Raw genomic sequence first — 20,501 nt, 5'->3', positions numbered from 1 at the left:
TTTATGATTTAAAACTTTTTTTTTTTTGCTAGTTAGCATAGTCAAAAATTGGATTATATTTCAAAGCAGGCAAGAGTTATATTGATGGAATTACTGACCAGGCCAACTGCAGACTCGGCCACTTGGGGGCGCTCGGTCAGCAAAGATTTGGCGTGAATGATCAGGCCATTGTTCTGTCACACACATCATCATACATAGAACTCAAATAAAAGGAATGTAAAGTCTCAGAATGTATATTAATGTTATTGGTCTGTATGTATGAATTCATAACCACATTGAGTGTTGAGGTTTGGGCTCACTGCACTGCTTAATGTGTAATCTGTCCCTGTATCTGCCACGACCACACTACAATACCTGGCCTGCATGATCTACTCACATCTCCAATCGCTCTCGTCAATGCAGTCCTGACTTTAAAAAGAAACGCCTCAACATACAGGCTCGAATCTCATCTCAGAGCATTGGCTCAGAGCACACCGATCAAACCGGTCTCACATCTCCTCCGTTCTTTAGGACCGGATTATCGTTTGTCCTGCGACATCCAGTAAAGCAGCTGTAACTCCTGGAGAGGTGTTGGGCGATAAAGAGAGACAGAGCCATGATACTAAACACATTTTGTCAGTTGCACTGAAAACACTGTTGTTTTATGAACCAGACGTTACTGTATTCATTAAGCAAGTTCGCATTCTCCCTGACGGACTCATGAACAAACCAGTAATAGTAAAGAACAGGCAGTTCCAGAGCTTTACGTTTCCTACTTATTTCGTTTAGCGACACGGCAGCATGGAGGAGATTCTGCCCAAAAAACTTCAACATCACTTGTATGGATCTCGTTTGGATTTTATACAACAGATACGGTACAAACAACGTCGTTTGCAAAATATGCAAATGTAAGACTGGCATGTCGAGGAACCATGAATTTGTTGAACCACTCAGAAAGCATCCACGGGGGTGTGTCGAAATCCAGATGACACGGTGTCACTGTTTTTCTTTTTCTTTAAGGTTTGTCAAGTCATCAATAAGGAAAAAACTTACAACGTAATCATGATGGGAATTCCACTATAAAGATGGCCCATGGTGCATTTGAACTGCCTTGTTGCGCCCTCTGGTGGCTTGATTTGAACCTTCTCGGAGGAAGGTGTTATCTGTGGAGTGCCTTCTTGGCCTGGGGCCTGAATACTGTACCATGGAGCTTTTTTATTAACCGCTGGCACTGGTATGTGCTTGTGAGACTCATCTGATTCTCGAACAGACTCTGTCTTGTTTTTTCATGGTGTGGGCATCAAACTATCTGCACACTGTTTATAGTTATGTTCTTTGGACCAAGCTCAGGAACAGATGCTCTGTTGAACATGGCGAGGCCGGTGTCTGGCTGGACCGGACTCCTCAGTTCTTATCCACAGGCTTTTGTGTCGCGCTGGGAATGAAGGGCTTTTTATTCCACTCACTCCTGGGTTCTGGGTTTGGGATCTGGTACGCCAGTGGATGAGTTATGGCTTGAGCCAACGTATATAGTGTTTACTCTGTGTGGAAGCCTGGGAATGTGGTGACCAAACGAGCTACAAATCACGTGAGGCTCAATACTTTATTGCCACAAATGCAAGCCATGGCTGAACTTGTTCTAGGCTCCTCCTTGTACGGGTTAGATCAGGGTGTCCGATCTTATCTGCGAACGGCCGGCATGGGTGCAGGTCTTCATTCCAACCAAGCAGGAGGCACACCTGATTCCAGCTGTTTAACCAGTTGATCTTTCAATAGACTCGGGTGTGGCTTCTGCTCGGTTGGAATGAAAACCCGCACCACACCGGCCCTTTCCGGATTAGATCGGACTCCCCTGTGTTAGAGCAACGATTGAGGCTGAAAGATTCAGTAAATATTTCTGAAATTATTGTGCATGCATGAAATGATGCCAGACTTCACCCCATCATGCTCCCAGTGTACAAATGAAACTCACACACGTGAATAAACTGCATGCAGACAGAGGATTAATCAGAGGAGCAACCAAGAGGTCAAATCTCACCGCAACACTGCCAGCACCGTGCTTCACAAATATTTTATATTTACATATAACAAATACAGCATGTCTGCGTGCACTTACTAATATATTAAAATATAAATTAAACTTCGCACACAGGCAATGGCAGTTAAAAAGATTTATTTTTTAAATTTATATATATACAAACCTGCTTCTTTGATTTATACAATGGATCACAAAATGATGTCGCTTAACAATTCCTATACAAGCTACACTGCATCTGTTATAAATTAAACATTTCATGATAAGTCATAAAAAATACATTATTAATAACATTATTACTAACAAGGAACTGATAAAGTCTCGATCATACAAGGAAGTCCTCCGCTCAGTTAGGACAGAGGCAGCTGTGAGCCCATGACGTCGTACGGATCCTCTGATCCTCAGCAGCTTATTGGTCGTGTATTTTATTTATGTGCTGGAAATGTGTCCGGTCTACGATCTCCACAGTGAATACATGGTGGAGAAACTGAAAGCCATCAGGACTGAAACCATGACGAGAAGAACCTTCTGCACCCATAAACACGTCTCCAGTTTCTGCTCCAGACGCGAGGTAGTGGTCATGATCCGCGTTAGCTGGACGGCACACAGGAAAGGCATCAAATAAACATCTTTTAATCATCAGTGTTTTTATTGATATTGTAGAAGCGTCAGTAACAATCGATCGAGGTTCACAGAATATGGAAGATTTTACGAACTCGGGAGTGACATGTAGGATATCGAGGTGTTTTCCCTAAAGTAACTGAATGGACCCCACATTCTTGTAAATATAAATGATTTAGGAATAAGTTTGCTCAAATCTGGCTAGTACACGAGGCTTCGGACGTGTTCACTTACCGCTGTCTGTAGATCATGTGCGTCGCTGGTAGAAGTTACAGAAATGCTTTCATTTGAACTGCTCAATATAGATTTCGGAGGCTCGAGAACGTGACACCGAAGCCTGTAGGAGAGCAGAGGTGTTCATCAGTTATCACATAACTAATACAACTCACAGGTCTTCACTAGTACAGGTCTAATACACGAAAAAGCACCAAAGACCTAAAGGTAGAGGCGTAAAGGAAAATATGAGTGAAGTGTTTGGGTTTGATCACCGGTGCTCCATGATTTTTGATTTCGATACTTCTTTCCAGAACTGAGAAAGATCTGAAGTTCCAGCGTTTGGTTCCATCTCGGCTGCCATGACCAAGAACCGGTCCTGAGGAGATGCCTGGAAGCCTACACACACACACACACACACACACACACACGAGGTTAGAGAATAACTAATGAAGGTTGAGAAGGTTGAGAGAGTTTCTCTCACGGATGTCCTGCAGTGGAAAGTGTCTGTATATGAGTATTGTACCTCCGTGTAACGAAACTAAAATGTCTACGTTGGCTCCAGGCTCACAGGTGCTACTGCTTGGCTTAACGCGGTATTTTTCCGGCGCTGTCGTTCGTACCTGTAAACAAAATGTAAAAAATGTAAGTTTAGGTATCACGTCGTAAACACTGAAAAATGCTCAGGCTGGTCCGACGTCCCTGCAGGTCTGCACGAGACCCTCACCTTAAACGCCACTTGATTTTTGGTGATGTTGTTCAGGATGACGAGACACTTCTTCTCCGTTTCTCTGGAGCCGAAACGGAGTTCCTCAGCGGGACTGAAGCAGACAGGCAGAAAAAACATTAGATTAGTTTGCTGATGTGCTGATTAGCTGCGTTTACAGCCATGGGTCAAGAGAAAACACATAAAGGAGATAATAAAGTTATAATAAAAAAATAGGTGTCTACAAAAGAAAGAAAAAAGCCTGTGGTGGCTGCAGATCCAGATGATGCAGGACTAGATGCAAGATCCAACAGAGGGAGAGAGAGAGGGAGAGAGAGAGAGAGAGAGAGAGAGAGAGAGAGAGAGAGAGAGAGAGAGAGAGAGAGGGGGCAGAGCGAGACTGGGTGTGGCATGTTCCCAGCAGGTGATTGCAGGTGAAGGAAACAACGTAGAAAAAAAAACTTTGAAACTTAAAAATACCAAAAAATAGAAGAAAACGCTCCAGACAGAGGTGCAGCAGACCTGAAACCCTCACCCTTATGGAGGTTGCTCAAATGTAGCCTACGTCTGCCCAAAGAACATATATGAACCCATATAATACAAGTCCTTCACATGTATATAAACACTTACGACCCAGACAGGGCATTGGCCAACACATTGTCCCATCCATGAATGTACTTCAGGTCATACCCCTGTAACGACAAACTCCGCCGAATTACACGTCATGTCGTGGAGGAAAAGCTATATTTACTGTGACTTCAAAGTATTTCAGGCAAGAAATGTAGAACAGTGTTCCTGATGATGGTCCAACAGCAGGTGGTGCACATGATGCTCTACTTCTCCCAAGCGGATGCTTCTAGAACAGCAGGACTAGTCTGGTTTCAATAATGCCACTATGGGGCACCATTATCAGTACCTATCGTCTCAGACTAGTTTTAAAGTGTGAAGGTGAGCAATACGAGACGCCTAGGTCCTAAAACACACAACATGCATTTCAGAGAAAATAAGGAAATGAGACGAGAAGAAAAATATGACAGGCAAGGGCACAGATAAACACCCTTAACCAAACCCTGTAACAATGACCCAGACTGTTTCAAATTCAGAGGCTCAAACATCCACATTCCTGAACAAACTCAGTGAAAAGCTAGAGTTCTGAAATACGAAGAGCTTTGAACCTTTGATCCTGTTTACGTTTACAACCAGCTTCCACCACTTTGAAAATGAAAGTGCATCAGATCGCAGCAATGCCTTCCACACTCCTTGTACACTACCCCTTCTTTCCTGAACCCTAAAGTCTGATCACAGTGCTCTGAACTCCTTGCCTCCATTTGGAGCCCAGCTGCTCACCTGAGTTTTCCTGGTTCCTCCGATCTGGTTTAAACATCTGACTAGATTACATTGTGATGCTGGATCTGCAAGGAAGAGCTACCAGCATGCCTGGAGTGCCATCAGAGGAAGCGCAACACCATGGCCAGCTCCTTGCACGGATGAAATGCACATGCACCTGAGGTGGTGCCATGTCTAATCACCCCAGGTCTAATTAAAGGCCAGGTTGGTGTTTTAATCAGAATCAGCTGTACAATCACAAGAAGATGACAGATGCTCTGCTGAATGTCTGCAGGTCAGAAATGCAGGAAGTCTGATGAACTGGTTGAGCACTCCTGATAAAACTCATACTGGAGCATGGACTTGGCTAGACCCTGGTGCTCTCTGGGATCGACTGCACCAAAAGAGCACCTTGTGGCAGGAGTACCAAGAACATCTCTCAGGTCCTACCCCAGTATGAGCACATGCCCATGGATGAAGGGTTTTCCTCTATGAGATGAGAGAAGAGCCCTTACTGGCCAGCTGTGCCTTCCATAGAGTTAAGACAGAAGCACTGGTTTGGGCAATGCCATCACCCTGACACACCTCTCCACCCTGGCTGCCCCTGTCCTCTCTGCAGGCCTGTGAGAACGTGTCCTCTTTCTGTAGGACAAACTCTCTCTTCTTCTGTAGAGAACTATCACAGTACATTGACATTCCCACAACAACTGGAATATGCTGAGAAAGAGGAGGCTGACCACCTGGCTGAGGTTCCTGGTCCTGGTGGATTATGTTCTGCACTATCCTGGGGTTGTGTCATTATAGAGGGCCCCATTCAAAGCCACTGCCAAAGAACTCTTACCCCCTCACTATGAAAAATCCCCAAAGAAAAGGATGCCTAAATGTCCTGGCTGATGTAGGAAACTAGTGAGCTCATCCAAGTTTAACACCTACAAACCTTGGTGTGTTAGACCCAAACAAACAGGATAGTCAGTCATTTAGAGCCTGCTTTGTTCTGTCAAATTCCTGGGATTGGCAACCATCCCACTTTGGCTCCATCACTGACTATGTGCAGCCGTTACAGAGCTACAGTATGAAGATACGCAACATGCAGGACAGCATTATACAGGCTGAGCTCCAGGGGAAGACGGGGTACATCCCTCTTCCTCAACCTCAGGATTTCCAACCAGGCAACTGATGTCCTGAAAGCCAAGCTGAACAATAACTTCCTGCCGTTTTGACAGGACCCGGTCTTCTCCATGGAGAAACTGGGGATATAGTGCGATTGTGCGATAAAAAGGTGAACAGAGGTATCAAGTGAATCTGCTAAAGCCTGTGAACCTCCTGAAAACTTCTGATGAACCTACAAAGTTGCCAGTGAGATTAAAAAACACACAATTATAATACAAACAAATAACTTTACTGTCTATTCATTTCCTCTTTCTGAATCAGAGCCTCCTTCAGGAAACAAGACAAGAGGAAGACCAAAATAGGCTTTGTACAAATCCATGCTCATGCTAATGAGTTGGCCTGGAGGGGGGACTTTATTCAACAATGGGACTCTGTGCATTAAACAAATACCAACATGTTGCCCTGATGTGTAAATAAAGCACCATTTTAACTCCACACACCAAACAACCAGCCCAGCTTCGTGATTTACAGAAGGTTTTTCTTCCTTCTCAGTGCTCCTACCGAACAGTCCCGTCAGATTGCTCGATCACTGCTAGATCTGTTCTCCACTTGTACAGGACAGCTGACGGGAGTTGGAGAAATTCAAGACCAGGACCAAAACGTTAAGTCCTAGAATGTTTAATATCCATGGCAACCAGGGACAGTGGGGTACCAGTGTGTGCTGCAGAGCAGTGCCTTCTGGGTAAGTTGCACTGCTGAAGTCTACAGACATGTTTATTCAATCCTGCATCCAACAATCTTTTTACGTGAGCTGATACAGCAATGCCCTTACGGTGGGGACCGGGGGGCGTCACCCGGGGGAAGATGAGTGAGAGAAGAATATTAGAAAGCGGATAAAAAACAGAACTTGACCCGTGTATATTACTCCATCGTCACTATCACCTGTCCACCTGTCCACTATCTGTCTGTTTCTACCATCTGTCCACTTCCTCTTTCTACACTACCACTCCATCCCTACCACCTGTCCACTTTCTCCAGGTACACCATCACCTCCAAGTACACTATCCCTCAGTCCCTACCACTTGATACACTACACATCCACCACCACAGTCTGTACACTACCCCACTGTCTCTTCAACCTGTCCACCTCCTCTCCAAACCTTCCACCTGTCCCCATCCTCTCCAAACCTTCCACCTGTCCCAATCCTCTCCAAACCTTCCACCTGTCCCCATCCTCTCCATACCTTCCACCTGTCCCCATCCTCTCCATCCCTACAACCAGTCCAACTCCTCTCCATACACAACCCCACTGTCTCTATCACCTGTCCCCATCCCCTCCAAAACCTTCCACCTGTCCCCATCCCCTCCATACCTTCCACCTGTCCCCATCCTCTCCAAACCTTCCACCTGTCCCAATCCTCTCCAAACCTTCCACCTGTCCCCATCCCCTCCATACCTTCCACCTGTCCCCATCCTCTCCATCCCTACAACCAGTCCAACTCCTCTCCATACACAACCCCACTGTCTCTATCACCTGTCCCCATCCCCTCCAAAACCTTCCACCTGTCCCCATCCCCTCCATACCTTCCACCTGTCCCCATCCTCTCCAAACCTTCCACCTGTCCCAATCCTCTCCAAACCTTCCACCTGTCCCCATCCCCTCCATACCTTCCACCTGTCCCCATCCTCTCCATCCCTACAACCAGTCCCAATCCTCTCCAAACCTTCCACCTGTCCCCATCCTCTCCATACCTTCCACCTGTCCCCATCCTCTCCATCCCTACAACCAGTCCAACTCCTCTCCATACACAACCCCACTGTCTCTATCACCTGTCCCCATCCCCTCCAAACCTTCCACCTGTCCCCATCCCCTCCATACCTTCCACCTGTCCCCATCCTCTCCATCCCTACAACCAGTCCCAATCCTCTCCAAACCTTCCACCTGTCCCCATCCTCTCCATACCTTCCACCTGTCCCCATCCTCTCCGTCCCTACAACCAGTCCAACTCCTCTCCATACACAACCCCACTGTCTCTACCACCTGTCCCCATCCCCTCCATACACTCCGTACACTACCCATCTACCTTCATTCCTACATCCTGTGCACTACATCTTTCCTCATCCCTGCAGCCTGTACACTCAGTTCCTCAGCCCCCAGCGGGCTCTCCTCACATCCTTTCAGACCTGTACACCAGACTGCATTTTACGGCCACTGCTTCTTACCTGACGTGCAGCAAAGTGCCCTTAAAAGTGGTCAAAGGTTTCCTGGCTCCTCTGAGGCGACTCAAACTTTCAGTTCTGTCTGATTCTTCTGCAAAATTCACCTGAAAACACAAACAAGAACAAACTGGTGTAAGAAAGTGAAAGAAACACATCCAAGTCTTGTGAGGAATTTTATTCGGTTGTGAAGAAATTGGCCATGGAGCAAAAAATCCCTACAGCTTTAGCATGACCCATCTATCCTCACGCATCAACAATAATAATAATAATAATAATAATAATAGTAATAATAATAATAATAATAGTAATAATAATAGTAATAATAATAATAATAATAATAATAAGATATATAATAACAGAAAAAGATTTCACACACACATAGACACACACACACACACACACACACACGTGAGTCATGTGTGTGTCACAAGACACAAACCAAAAGTGCTGAACACTCACACTTGCATTTTCCAGAGATTACAGAAGTAAGACAGAAGTAATAGTTGGGAGGGTGTACACACACACACACACACACACACACACACACACACACACACACGCACACACGCACACAGAAATAGTGTCAAAGGGGAAAGTTTAAAGGTCATCGGGACTGATCAGCCAATAGGCGCCACTCCCCTACAACGAGCAACAAATGTCTGTGTAATAATTATTTATATATTTATGTCATTATATCTTTGTGTTTATTTATTTTCATGTTAGTTTATGAAGAATTAAAAAAAGGAGCCGCTTCAGTTCTGAAATGTCATGGATTTATTATTGATTATATTATTTGATTCCAGTCAGTCGCCAAACAAGGACACACAGCATCTCTACTACAAGACCAACTCTAACGTATTAGTGCAGTTTACAAGTTACTGATTACGTAACGCATTAGTAAAAAATTCATGTTTAAAAGTAAAAAATAAAATACTTTCTGTATGTTTGAAATGAAATGAAACGTCTCATTACAGTAAGAAGATGAGAAATCAGTTCCATCCAAGTCAGATTAAAAATGGAAAGAAATTAAAATGAAAAACAAAACAAATATAAATTCCCTTTCTTCATCATTTAACCAGCAGCTTTATCATTTAGTGGAAGTGCTTAAGGGGTCATAAACATGGCAGTGGAGCACAGAACACGTCTGTACTAGGGTTTCTACACGGAGAACCCGGACTCGTCCCACAGCCTGCGTTTCCCCGAGGAAACTGAAATAAAAGGACACTTAAACAACCGAATACTGAAACAAGGTTTAAAGTCTAGCACTAATCGTCAGTTCAATGCAGAAACCCTTCATTTCTCCTTCTTTCTTATACTGTAAAGTGAAATAAATGGAATGTCAGTGGAGTGTTTAAAATATATATATATATATAAAATATTCTTCAAGCTTCTCTGTTTGTCTTCATCTTTAAAACATTAGGTAGTTAACAGGCACATGCCCATCAGGAGGGCAGTAACAGGACCGCGGTCCTCTAAAGTCCCGTCAGGCAGTTAGAGGGATTAAACACATGGCACGGGGGGAACCTGGAGAAATGTCTAGGAGTTACACAACGTTAAGAACAACACAGTGACATGGATCAGCTCCGGAGGACACACTTCACCCCGATTAATGACATGCTCGGGACAAATACTTCATAACTGTGTGCAGAAATGATCCATAACACCACGTCAGGAGTGAGTACAGGAAGTGTGAACGAATCCAGAAACAAATCAAACTGAATCACGTTCAATCATCGTCGTTAAACTGATTTAGATTCTCTGAAAGCAACAACAAGCAAAAAAAAATCAGAAAAGTGAAATCATCACAATATGGAGCATCCGGGTGAACGATGGACGCCGGCGCTGCGAGGGAGATGCCGAACGCCTCCGCCAGATTAAAAGTCCTTATTTTAAAACAAACAAAAAGGAAGAAATTAACTTTACAACATGAACAAGAGTGATGAAACTAAGGGCTGTGATGATTTACTGTATTATTATTATTATTATTACGATGATACGGTTAACATAAGTATACATGATCAAAAAATAAATAAAAACAATAAATAGGGTTTATAAAAGATTGTAAGGTGACATAATGTCAGCGACTCTCGATAAAACAACTAATTTCCAAAATATTTAACACTGAGGTCATTTTTTAAATGTGTGTGTGTGTGTGTGTGTGTGTATAAAAGGTACAAGTAAATATTGGCACCTGCCTGATTATTATCGCAGAAACGATTCCTCTCTTACAGACATGCCGTGATATTAAATCTCCAGATCCCGAGGCACTGAGTTCCCAAATAACGTGCTACTTTGCAAGTTCATACACTGCTGTGTGTGTGTGTGTGTGTGTGTGTGTTTTTTAAATGCCCTCTACATCGGAGGTGTTTCAGGCGCTTCCAGAGTCTTAAGAAGCCGTTTAATCACTGTGAGATCCTGAAGCAGAATTATTTCATTATTAAAACCTTTCATCAGGTAATAACTGTATCGTTATCGAGCAGAAACACACACGTGCCAGTTTAATACCTGCTCTCCGGGTGTGTTTACTCGCACGTGCAGTCAGTGCCCATGACGGGACGTTCGGGTGTAATAAACCACACTGCCGCTGCTCAGTCTACCTGCACTGAATATCTGTCACTCTTCCGCATTACTCTGCAGGTTCCACATACTTCAGAACGAGCCAGGAAGACGCGAGCGCTGCGTGGAGCCCGTTAGTAAATGAATGAAGTCTGCCCGTGTGTTAATGCGTTTAAAAGGTTTCATAGCTTTACAAACGTTTTAATAATACATTTATGAAGGTGTATCATGAAGAGACTAAACACTAACAGTATCAGTTCAGACTATAGAGGTACGTCCGGGAGGTTGCTGTTTTTTTTGTTTTTTTTTAAGCGCCTGACTGTGTTTCCACAAACCGAGATCATGTGACCGGAGACAAAAGCACAAAGAGAAAAAGACCTTCAGAAACAATCAGAAGGCAGTACACATGTAAACACAGTAAACACAGAGCTGACACAGAGCTGCTGGTGCTGGACGGGAAAGTTTTAGACACCAGCTTCCTTAAAAAACAGTGAACAGGAAGTGAGTTTTAGACCACCGTGTTAAACCGGTCTCGCCTGTTTCACAGCTTCAACTGAAGTGACTGGGCTTCAGACGGACACTGGTGTGCAACACGACTACTACTACTACTAATAATAAATAATAATAATAATAATAATAATAAATAACTATTACTGTAATGTAGAAGCTGAATGTATAAATTCAGGGATTCATGACAGGAGTGGAATGTACACTTTGATTCCTATGAACACTTAAAAAACCCTATAGCTAGATCAATTGAAAGATAAATAAGTAAGTAAATAAATAACAATATATTACCTTTGCTAGTTTGATAGTTTTTTTTTTTAGCTTACTTTTTTTATTAGAATTTGCTTTTATTATTATTATTTTAACATTTTCAAGTTTTTAATGGATGTATAAACCATATTAAAAAAATAAAATAAAATAATAATAATAACAATAATAATAATAATAAGTTTGGTCAGTGCTAATCCAGTTATTTAGGAACAAACAGCCGCTTCCCACTGGAGTATTAAAACATACAAGAAATGTTTAAAAATAAACCAATAAAGACTGAATTTTTATTTGCATTTTTTAAAAAACCTACTGTGTTAAATTTTTCTGCAAAAAATCAAATAAAATAAATAAACAAGAGAATACGGACTGAAGGTGAACACTTTCGGCTGTAAAATCTATAAACGAGTAAGAGAACGTTTCGTGTCACTTGAATGGAGGTTTGGAAGTAAACGCAGCGAGTGCTAGAGAACGCTCTCAGGAGAAGAGTGTTTGTGTTTGAGACGAGTTGAAAATGAAGGTGAAGTAAAGTAAGACATTAAAATGCAAGTGTGAGATTGTGAGAAACAGGAGAAACGGGAGAATCGGAGTGACCTCTACCTTCTTGCTCTTGACGGTTATTTCCGTGTTAAAGCTGGACTCCAGACTTTTACACTCCGACTCCGTGTCCTTGATCTCGCTCTCGTCCTCGCTAACGATTGGTCCGTTCTCACAAATCGGAGACTGGAAGTCGTCGTCCGGAAGCGGCGGGTAGCTGTATTTAAACTGGTCCTGGAAGACACATCAAATCCTGAACTTAAACAGCCGTCATATTACACCACTGTGTTTTAATTAATTCAATTAATTTAATTCATCAATTACACGTGTGTCACGTCATCTTCTGGAACAAAACAAGTTTGCTAGTGAACATGCCTTAACAAGCAGCATCATGAACACAAGTCCAGGATGAAATTGTGGGAAAGTATCAAGAGGCCAGGGGTAAGTCTGGACCCGAAGCTCCTACCAGCAGGCTTCACAGTGGTGAGGGTGTTCTCTTGGGTGGTTTTCACGTATGTTTTTGGTCATTATCTATCTGTACTGTAAAGCGCAGTTTTGCAGTATTGGACGGAATCTGAGCAGAAAGTAAAGCTCTATACACTGCAGAACTCATCCTGCTCCTTCTATCAGCAGTCACATCATCAATAAACACCAGGGGGTACATGCCCACGCCATAACAGCTCCTCCACCAGGTCTGAGAGATGAGGTGGCGTGCTTTGGATCATGAGCCCTTCCTCTCCTCCATACTCTCCTCTCCTCATCATTCTGGTACGAGTCAATCCTGGTTTCATCTGTCCAATCTGATCAGGCTTTTTAGAGGTTTTTAACAAAGTCTAATCTGGCCTTTCTGTTCTTCAGAGTTATCAGTGGTTTGCATCTTGCTGTAAACCCTCTGTGTTTACGTTCATGAAGGCGTGTCTTGATTGTAGACTTTGAGAACGATACGCCTACCTCCTCCAGAGTGATCTTGACTTGGCTAGATGTTGTGAAGGGGTTTTTCTTCAATAAGGAAATAATTCTACGATCATCAACTTTAGTTGTCTTCCGTGACCTTCCAGGCCTTTAGGTGTGGCTGAACTCGCCAGTGCGTCCCTTCGTTATAAGAATGTACCAGATTGTTGATTCGCCTCTCCTAAAGTTTCTGCTCTCTCTCTGGTAGCTTAGTTTTGTTTTGCTTTTCCAGCCTAATGATGGCCTCCTTCACATGCATCGAGACCTCTTTGGACCGTATACTGAGTTAATTCAACACTTGGAATCAACTCCAGACCTTTTATCTCCTTAATTTCTGGTGAAATAACGAGGAAACGGGCCACACCTCGCCACGAGACTGCTTATAATTCAGTTGTCCGATTACTTTTGACCTTACAATAAAATTTGATTAAACACACAAAACTCTGTTAATATTCATGGACGAGTACTGATGTATTCACTGCACTATTGCAGTTTTCCTTTAATGTATAACCCTGGGAAATCCAGGTGGTGGGGATACTCACGATGCTCACGCTGTTTCTGCTTTCGGAGCTTTTACTAAGTTTTTTTACTAACTTGTATTTATAGTACTCCGTTTGCATATTGAATATTTACTGCATATTTACATATTTCCCAAAAAAAGCATGATTAAACATATAGGGATGTTATTGCACATAAGGAGGCTGATAACATCTCAGTGGTGATTAGGAAAGGACACACACTCCACACAAGCCTAATAATAAACCAGTCAAAGACGTGTTTATTTATTTAGCAAAGAAAAAGATATATAGAATTGTTGATCTGGTGAAATTAGCAGATTTATTGGAAAGGGGTCTCCAGTGTCAGTGCTTTTTTAACGGTCATGAACTTATAGTGGTGTAACGCTTCACAGAACGGAGTTTAAAACAATGGCGTCCAATTTAATTATTAACAAACTTCCTACATATAAATAAATATAGAAGTTTGGCTGTTTTGCGGCGCTTACCGTCCCCCCCATGTGCGGGGGAAGATGCTCGGCGTCGATGTACATCTGGACCTCGCTCTTGGTGGTGAACTTCAGCTTGCTGATGGCCTCTGGGCCGAGCCACGTCTTGACAATCTTCCACGCAGCTGTAACACGTACACGCTAACTCATCAGCTGTCCCTCACCAAGGCACGTTATACATCAGTGTGTCCTTACAGAGGTCAAATCCTTACCGTTCATAATCCAGGGCATCTCGTACAAGATCATTTTGGCTAGGAACAGAAGAACACACACGCTTGTATATAAATACACTGTAAATAATATGCACAGATGTATAAATCACTTTACCACAGTGATGTTGAATACTGGATTCTGATTGGTCAGAAGCTGTTGAATCAGCTTCTATAACAGCAGCTCTGACAGTAGGCTGTGCTAATATAATCATTGTTTCCATAGCAACAGTTACCGGTATATGCATGTCATTTTTGATTTTCTGTAAGGAGGTGTTGATGTAACATTTATGGAAGGAGTCTCCAGTGTGAGTCAGAGCTAAAGCTGAACCTTTACGTATCAGGGCATGACGTTACAGGAAATGAATCAACAGCACCTCCGCTTCATCACCCCAAAGCTGATTATTTTCCTATAACCGCACGACACGGAGTCATTGAACACACACACTAGAAGGAGAAGAGGTGGGCGCACTTACACAAAAACTTGGGATAGTAAACTTTGAAGCAGTTGATGATGTACTTCACAAAGTCCATATCCTGTTAAAAATAAATAAATGAATAGTATAAATAAATAAATATTAGGACAGATGGAAAACGAGTGACTTAAAGCAAGGTTTTAAAATAATAATAATATTACGAATATATTTAATTATTGTGAAAATGTGTTTGGAGATTTTTCAAAAATCCGAAAAGCGGCAAACAAAAAAAAACAAAAAAAAACAAAAAACAAAATCACAGCGTTCGGGAGAACAAATTCAGCACACTGCACACAAAAACACAAACCACTGAAGACTTAACCGACCGGAATAGATACGTATCCAAACGTACCGCTTGTAAACATGGCGTCTAGACACATGCGCCGTCTCCAATCACGTTTTCTTACGGGTACATCTACAATAAGTCACTGTTTAAAATGAAGTTTTGTAATAATAAAAAAAACTCAAAGAAAAGAAGGACAAGCGTGAGAGGGCGATATCACAGCACGCGTCAACCTTTTGAAATGGTGACCTTCGACCGGGCTTGATTTTCACCACCACACACACACACACACACACACACACACACACACACACACACACACACACACACACGCGCGGGTCTGAGAGTTCACTACCAAGAACTGATTAGCGGGTGAGATTACGCAGTCTCGGGAAGAGGTGATTTGAATTACACGAGAATTCAATTCCAGAAGAACCTCCTCTGGAGTTTTGGGGAGTTTCCTCGCGCCTTGCTCGGGGAGATCTCTGATTCAGTGTGGAGTAATCACTAGGACCGATATGTAGGACAGTGTGAGGGGGAGGATTTACACGAGACTGTGTCAGGGTTGAAAAACAGTTCTTGGAAGTGGACTTCACTCAAACACGCTCCAATCCCAAGGTTTATTATTTCACCTTCATACAATATCCTTAAAGCGACTCCACACGCAGTAAACAAAACATCAATGTTAATCATGATAATACTGGCAAATAAAAACAACAACAAAAAGATGATTAAATCTTAATTATATTATATAAACTAATTACATTTAAAAAAAATTTAAACGTTGGAAATAAGAGAAATATACCATTTATACCGAGACTTGTTCAAATATTTCATATATTATGTTATAGTACATACTTACGTAAGCATTCATGTTTATATATAAATTAAATAACATGATGATACTGTAAAAACATTTATTTATTTATTTTAAAGATGATTAGATTTAGATTAGACGATCACCCCGACGCTTCTGAACACTCTTCAGCTGCAGAGGAGTGAAGATGAAGACGTCTCGTCTGCACGCGTCATCGCGGATCTAAATCTGTTCTATTAAAGGGAGCTGATGTATGTGGAAGGGGGCGGACAGCGCCGTGTGCTACACTACATTATCAACAAACCCTGTAGAGGAGTTTCATTTTATTTTATAGAAGACGTGGCTCCGAAACCAAAGTGTGGCTTCGGTCAGTGTAACTAAAGTATCTAACTTTACTAAATTAAACGAAATCAGCAGAATACTGAAGTCGGTTATTTACCCCGGTAAGTGCTGATTACGTCAGAATGTCAGTGATAACACACACTGATGACAGGAGCCCCTTTACTTTTCCTGAAACCCCGTACATGACCACATTCCACTAGCCCTACCCCTCACTATCTGAAGGACACTTCTGATGGTTTATCTGTTTTTAAACAGTCTTACTCTCTTTGAAGTTGTGAATGAGACACGTCACTGTGAGGATTAGAAGTGTTTACAGATTAAAAGGTGAACGCCTTTTAATCTGTAACGCAATCCCCTAACGCACTTTAATCCCCTAACGCACCGGTCTGTCCTGCCGGACCTGGAGTCTGGGAACGGCGCTGAAATCACACGAACACTTACGATGTTGCTGAGGCCGGATTCGGACATGTCGAAGACGACGGTTAAAGGCATGCCGGGTTCACGCTTGACGTAGCGCTCCAGCCAGAAAGCCACGTACTTCTTTTTGTCCATAATCGTCTTGGCGTCTTTAACGTGAAGCTTCACCTTGAACCAGACTGAAAAATACAAACGTCACTCGTCAGCCATTTTATTATTTCTCACTTCACTAGAGTCGAGTCTCTTTACTTCAGTGCTGTGTTTATCCCCAAACTTCCTCTGAACACAATTACAGGATTAAGCCTCATGTGATATTACAGATTTATCCAGAATAAGGGATTTCTTTATCTTGGGGCACAGACACGAGTCGGGCAGCCTCGTCACTGACTCGCCTCAGAGAGACGGATCTGAACAACACTGAGTTAAATACCGAGCTGCATCCTGGAACTGACTGTTAGAGCGTGTTTATATGTGTGTGTGTGTGTGTATGTGTGCAAAATAAACAAAATGTTAGTGTCTAACGTCCGTAATAACTGTTAGGTGTTACCATGGTGATGTGCACATACAGAGTTTGTTGCCTTCTTTGTCGTAGCCGTGAAGATAAACAGCTCCGGTTTCAAACATCCAGCGTGGAATACTGCTTTCAGTCAGATCTGTCCCAAAACATTCGACACGCCGTTGCATTATTGCACCGTTTACTCATTATATAAATAACAAAGTGTTTACAGTTACAAACCATGAGTCTAAAGCTAAAGAATTATCACCAAAACAAAACAAGCAACTAAAGTAAACAAAAACAACAAAACAAGCAACTGAAGTAAACAAAAACATCATTAAGTAACTAAACTGAAAAACAAAATCCACAAGATAGGTAAATTAAGTAACCAAAAAAAAAACAAGATAAGTAAATAAAGTAAAAACATCACAAGTAACTAAAATGTAACACAACAAAATAACATTGTAAACAATACAATTATTAAAAAAAACATTTGATGGAAAAAAGAAGAGAGTTCACTGCGAGCGTCGTGTCGCGTCGTGTCGAACTTTCAGCGCTGTAATAAAGGTGGCGTTAAGCTGCGCTGTAGCGCCGGGTTTATTTAGCGTGAGCGTGAGCGTGACGTACCGTTCAAATGAAACTCTTTTCTCCACTGAAAACTCTCGTCGATCATCTTCAGCGTGTCCTCCACCACGAACTGCCTCCACGTGAGGTAGCGTTCCACCAGCGCGTCGTCTTTAAACAGTCGCTCCACATCTCTGCTGTCGTACTTCTGCGTGGAGTCTGAAACAGACAAAAACTAAGTGCTTGAACAGAACTTTGTGTTTGTTCACTTCATCACATTTTCATTACTACTACAACTACTACTAATGATTATTACAGCACATTTATTACCACTGAGGCATTACAGAATGTTTAGAACTCGTTAAACAACAGCGAGCTTGTCGTGTTGACTGATTGACGCTTGTTGAGAAAGGTTTCCGGGTGAAAGTTTAAAACAAAAACAGGAAGTGAAGAAGGCACTTCGGTAAAAGTTTGAAGATGGCAGTTAAAACCCGTGCAGCATCCGCGTGGACTGATATCCGGTCGTTAATTACACAGTTCTACACACACACGGTGGGTAAGTAAAGAAGGAACTGAACTCTGACTCACTTAAACAAATAAAGAAGTCTCTGCACTTCCCAACACACCACATTTACATCCAACTACTTTAATATCCGGCTGTGACACAGATCGCTCTCCATCCTGCACAGTGCACCACAAGTCCCGCTGAGACATTCCCCAGTGTATCAGACATAACCTAACAGATTAGACACCGACATTGGGCATTCATAAATAAAGTGCACTATATGGAGCACTAATTAATATAATACACACTATGTAGTGTACTTTATGTGCAGTATACAGAGTGGTTTGGGTTTCACTGTACACTAAATAACACGCATAAATATAACACTTTTAATGAATTAATATTGAGTGATGAGTGCTCGGTCAGATTGTCCTTCAAACCGTGGGCGCGTTTCCTTTACTTTGAATTAACCAAAACTCTGGCATTACTTTATTACCTCAGAAAAATCAGAATTAGAAGCTTCTAGTTCATCACGTAAAATAACTAGACGTGCTGGATCAAGTGCTATCCTATCGAGTGCGGAAGATATTTTGTGAAATGACACTAACTGCTGCGGTGATTAACGTGATCGTTACGAACTATTCAGGCAGCAACGTGTATTGAAAATGTACTACGATGACTATTAGATCTTTATTAGGTTCGTATGTGCTCATATTATGTTCATTTTTAAACCGATTCTTGCTTTAAAGTCGCACTGTATTACATCTGACAGCAAAGAACGAAAGAAAAAAAAAAAACAGTTTCCTTCTTCAGAACGTATTTTCTATCACGATTTCCGGCGTCACGGCGAGGATGCGGTGCAAATAAACAGAGAATTGACTTGCGCATGTGTGTAACCCGAGTCTGAACACGAGGAACTGGTATGGGCGATGTGAAAGGAACGCCGCCCTCCAGACCGTGCCGTTACATCTGAAAATAACGCACCTCAGGGGGTGTGATGTGGGACTACGCACAAGCGGACTGCCGCTGTCCCTCCCGAAGTGAATGATTTTCATATAACCACACGTTATGTATTTAGAGTTAGATTTACTGTCGTGGAACGCCCGAGAGACGAGTGACTTCCTGTTCGTACGTTATAGCAGTGATAAACATTCCTTCCCATATCATAAAAATCTATTTCTTAACCCACGCTGCCTCTGAACCGTGTCGTGACGTGGATATTACAGTGTGGAATAACAGCTTGTACAAAAGAATCCACTTGCCATTTAGGTGCGTGAAAAGTAATGGCACCCACACTACTATCTGTCCAAGGCGACAGATTAAGATTCCTGTTCCCTAGTTATACACCCTGTGTAGGGCACTAGGCTTCAGGGTGCCATTTAGGACGCAGGCAGAGATTAGTGCACTCAGACACTTGTAGTTAGTTATACAGATTCTGAGATTACTCTGCACTTTAAGATGAATGAATGTACTGGATGACCAGGATGACGGTCGTGTGTCTGGAGGAACTTTGGAGGAACTGAACTCATTAAAACACACTCACCTTGAACGAAATCATTTTTAAACTTCTCACGCGTTTCCTGAATCTTGATCTCTAAATCCTTCAAAAGATAAAACAACAACAACAACAAAAATACCAGGTTATTATGAGCTGTAAATATAGAGAAAACCGATGATAGTGAAATTTCCTGATTTAACTCGAACCTGCGGTTCAGGCTGTGCAGCGTCCGCCATGTTTATTCGAACTGACGGTCACATCCGGGTTGCCAGATTGGACTGAATTCAGTTTCGCTATCCTCTCATATTCTCCTGAGCTGTATTAACATCCCCTTTTTTACTCTTGGATAACATGTTCAGTAGAACATTTCTATACATTTCTACAGAAACGGTAACATAGTGCACAATTGATAGAAAATTAATCAACACCTTCTGACCAATGGGAATCCAGAATTCAAGAATAATGATTAACTAAAGGGTTTAACTTTCATTATGATTAGAAAAAAAACAGTTACACCTCCACGAAAATAAGTCAATAATTGCTTGTTACAGTGGAAATTTAATAATAATGTTTAGTTCAATAATGTGCAATGATAAACATTGTATATGACATTTCAAAATCCGTGTTATTTAAAAAAACAACAACTGTAATTTATGTTAAAATTAACATAACAACCAATCTGGCAACACCAGTCACTAGTTTAAGCCGAGATTCTGCAAAACAGCGGTGTTTCCTGAAACAGCAACTCGTTGTCCGCCATTTTGACTCTCTGAAACTGTAACCTAATGGGCGCCATCTTGGCTCTGCGAAGCCAAGGAAAAACTTTTGTTTGGGGGCGGGGTGTACGCGGTATACTGAGTCAA

General features: G+C 42.2%; 1 protein-coding gene across 1 annotated transcript; it reads right to left on the bottom strand.

Annotated features, from left to right (window-relative positions):
• Positions 1 to 2,135: 2,135 nt before the first annotated feature.
• mospd2 (motile sperm domain containing 2) lies at positions 2,136 to 19,968 on the bottom strand. Its single transcript, XM_017470714.3, has 15 exons — positions 19,845 to 19,968; positions 19,684 to 19,741; positions 17,699 to 17,854; positions 17,142 to 17,228; positions 16,600 to 16,754; positions 14,717 to 14,777; positions 14,244 to 14,282; positions 14,032 to 14,156; positions 12,141 to 12,311; positions 8,214 to 8,314; positions 3,576 to 3,669; positions 3,375 to 3,471; positions 3,124 to 3,247; positions 2,870 to 2,972; positions 2,136 to 2,608 (listed from the first exon to the last, which is right to left on the bottom strand). Exons 1-15 carry the CDS (start codon positions 19,872 to 19,874, stop codon positions 2,468 to 2,470), a joined length of 1,542 nt encoding a protein of 513 aa, XP_017326203.1. The 5' UTR covers positions 19,875 to 19,968; the 3' UTR covers positions 2,136 to 2,467.
• Positions 19,969 to 20,501: the final 533 nt, after the last annotated feature.

This window comes from Ictalurus punctatus, chromosome 6, assembly GCF_001660625.3.
Source record: "Ictalurus punctatus breed USDA103 chromosome 6, Coco_2.0, whole genome shotgun sequence".
Classification (NCBI taxonomy): Eukaryota; Metazoa; Chordata; class Actinopteri; order Siluriformes; family Ictaluridae; genus Ictalurus; species Ictalurus punctatus.
This window is presented reverse-complemented; position numbering and strand designations above follow the sequence as displayed.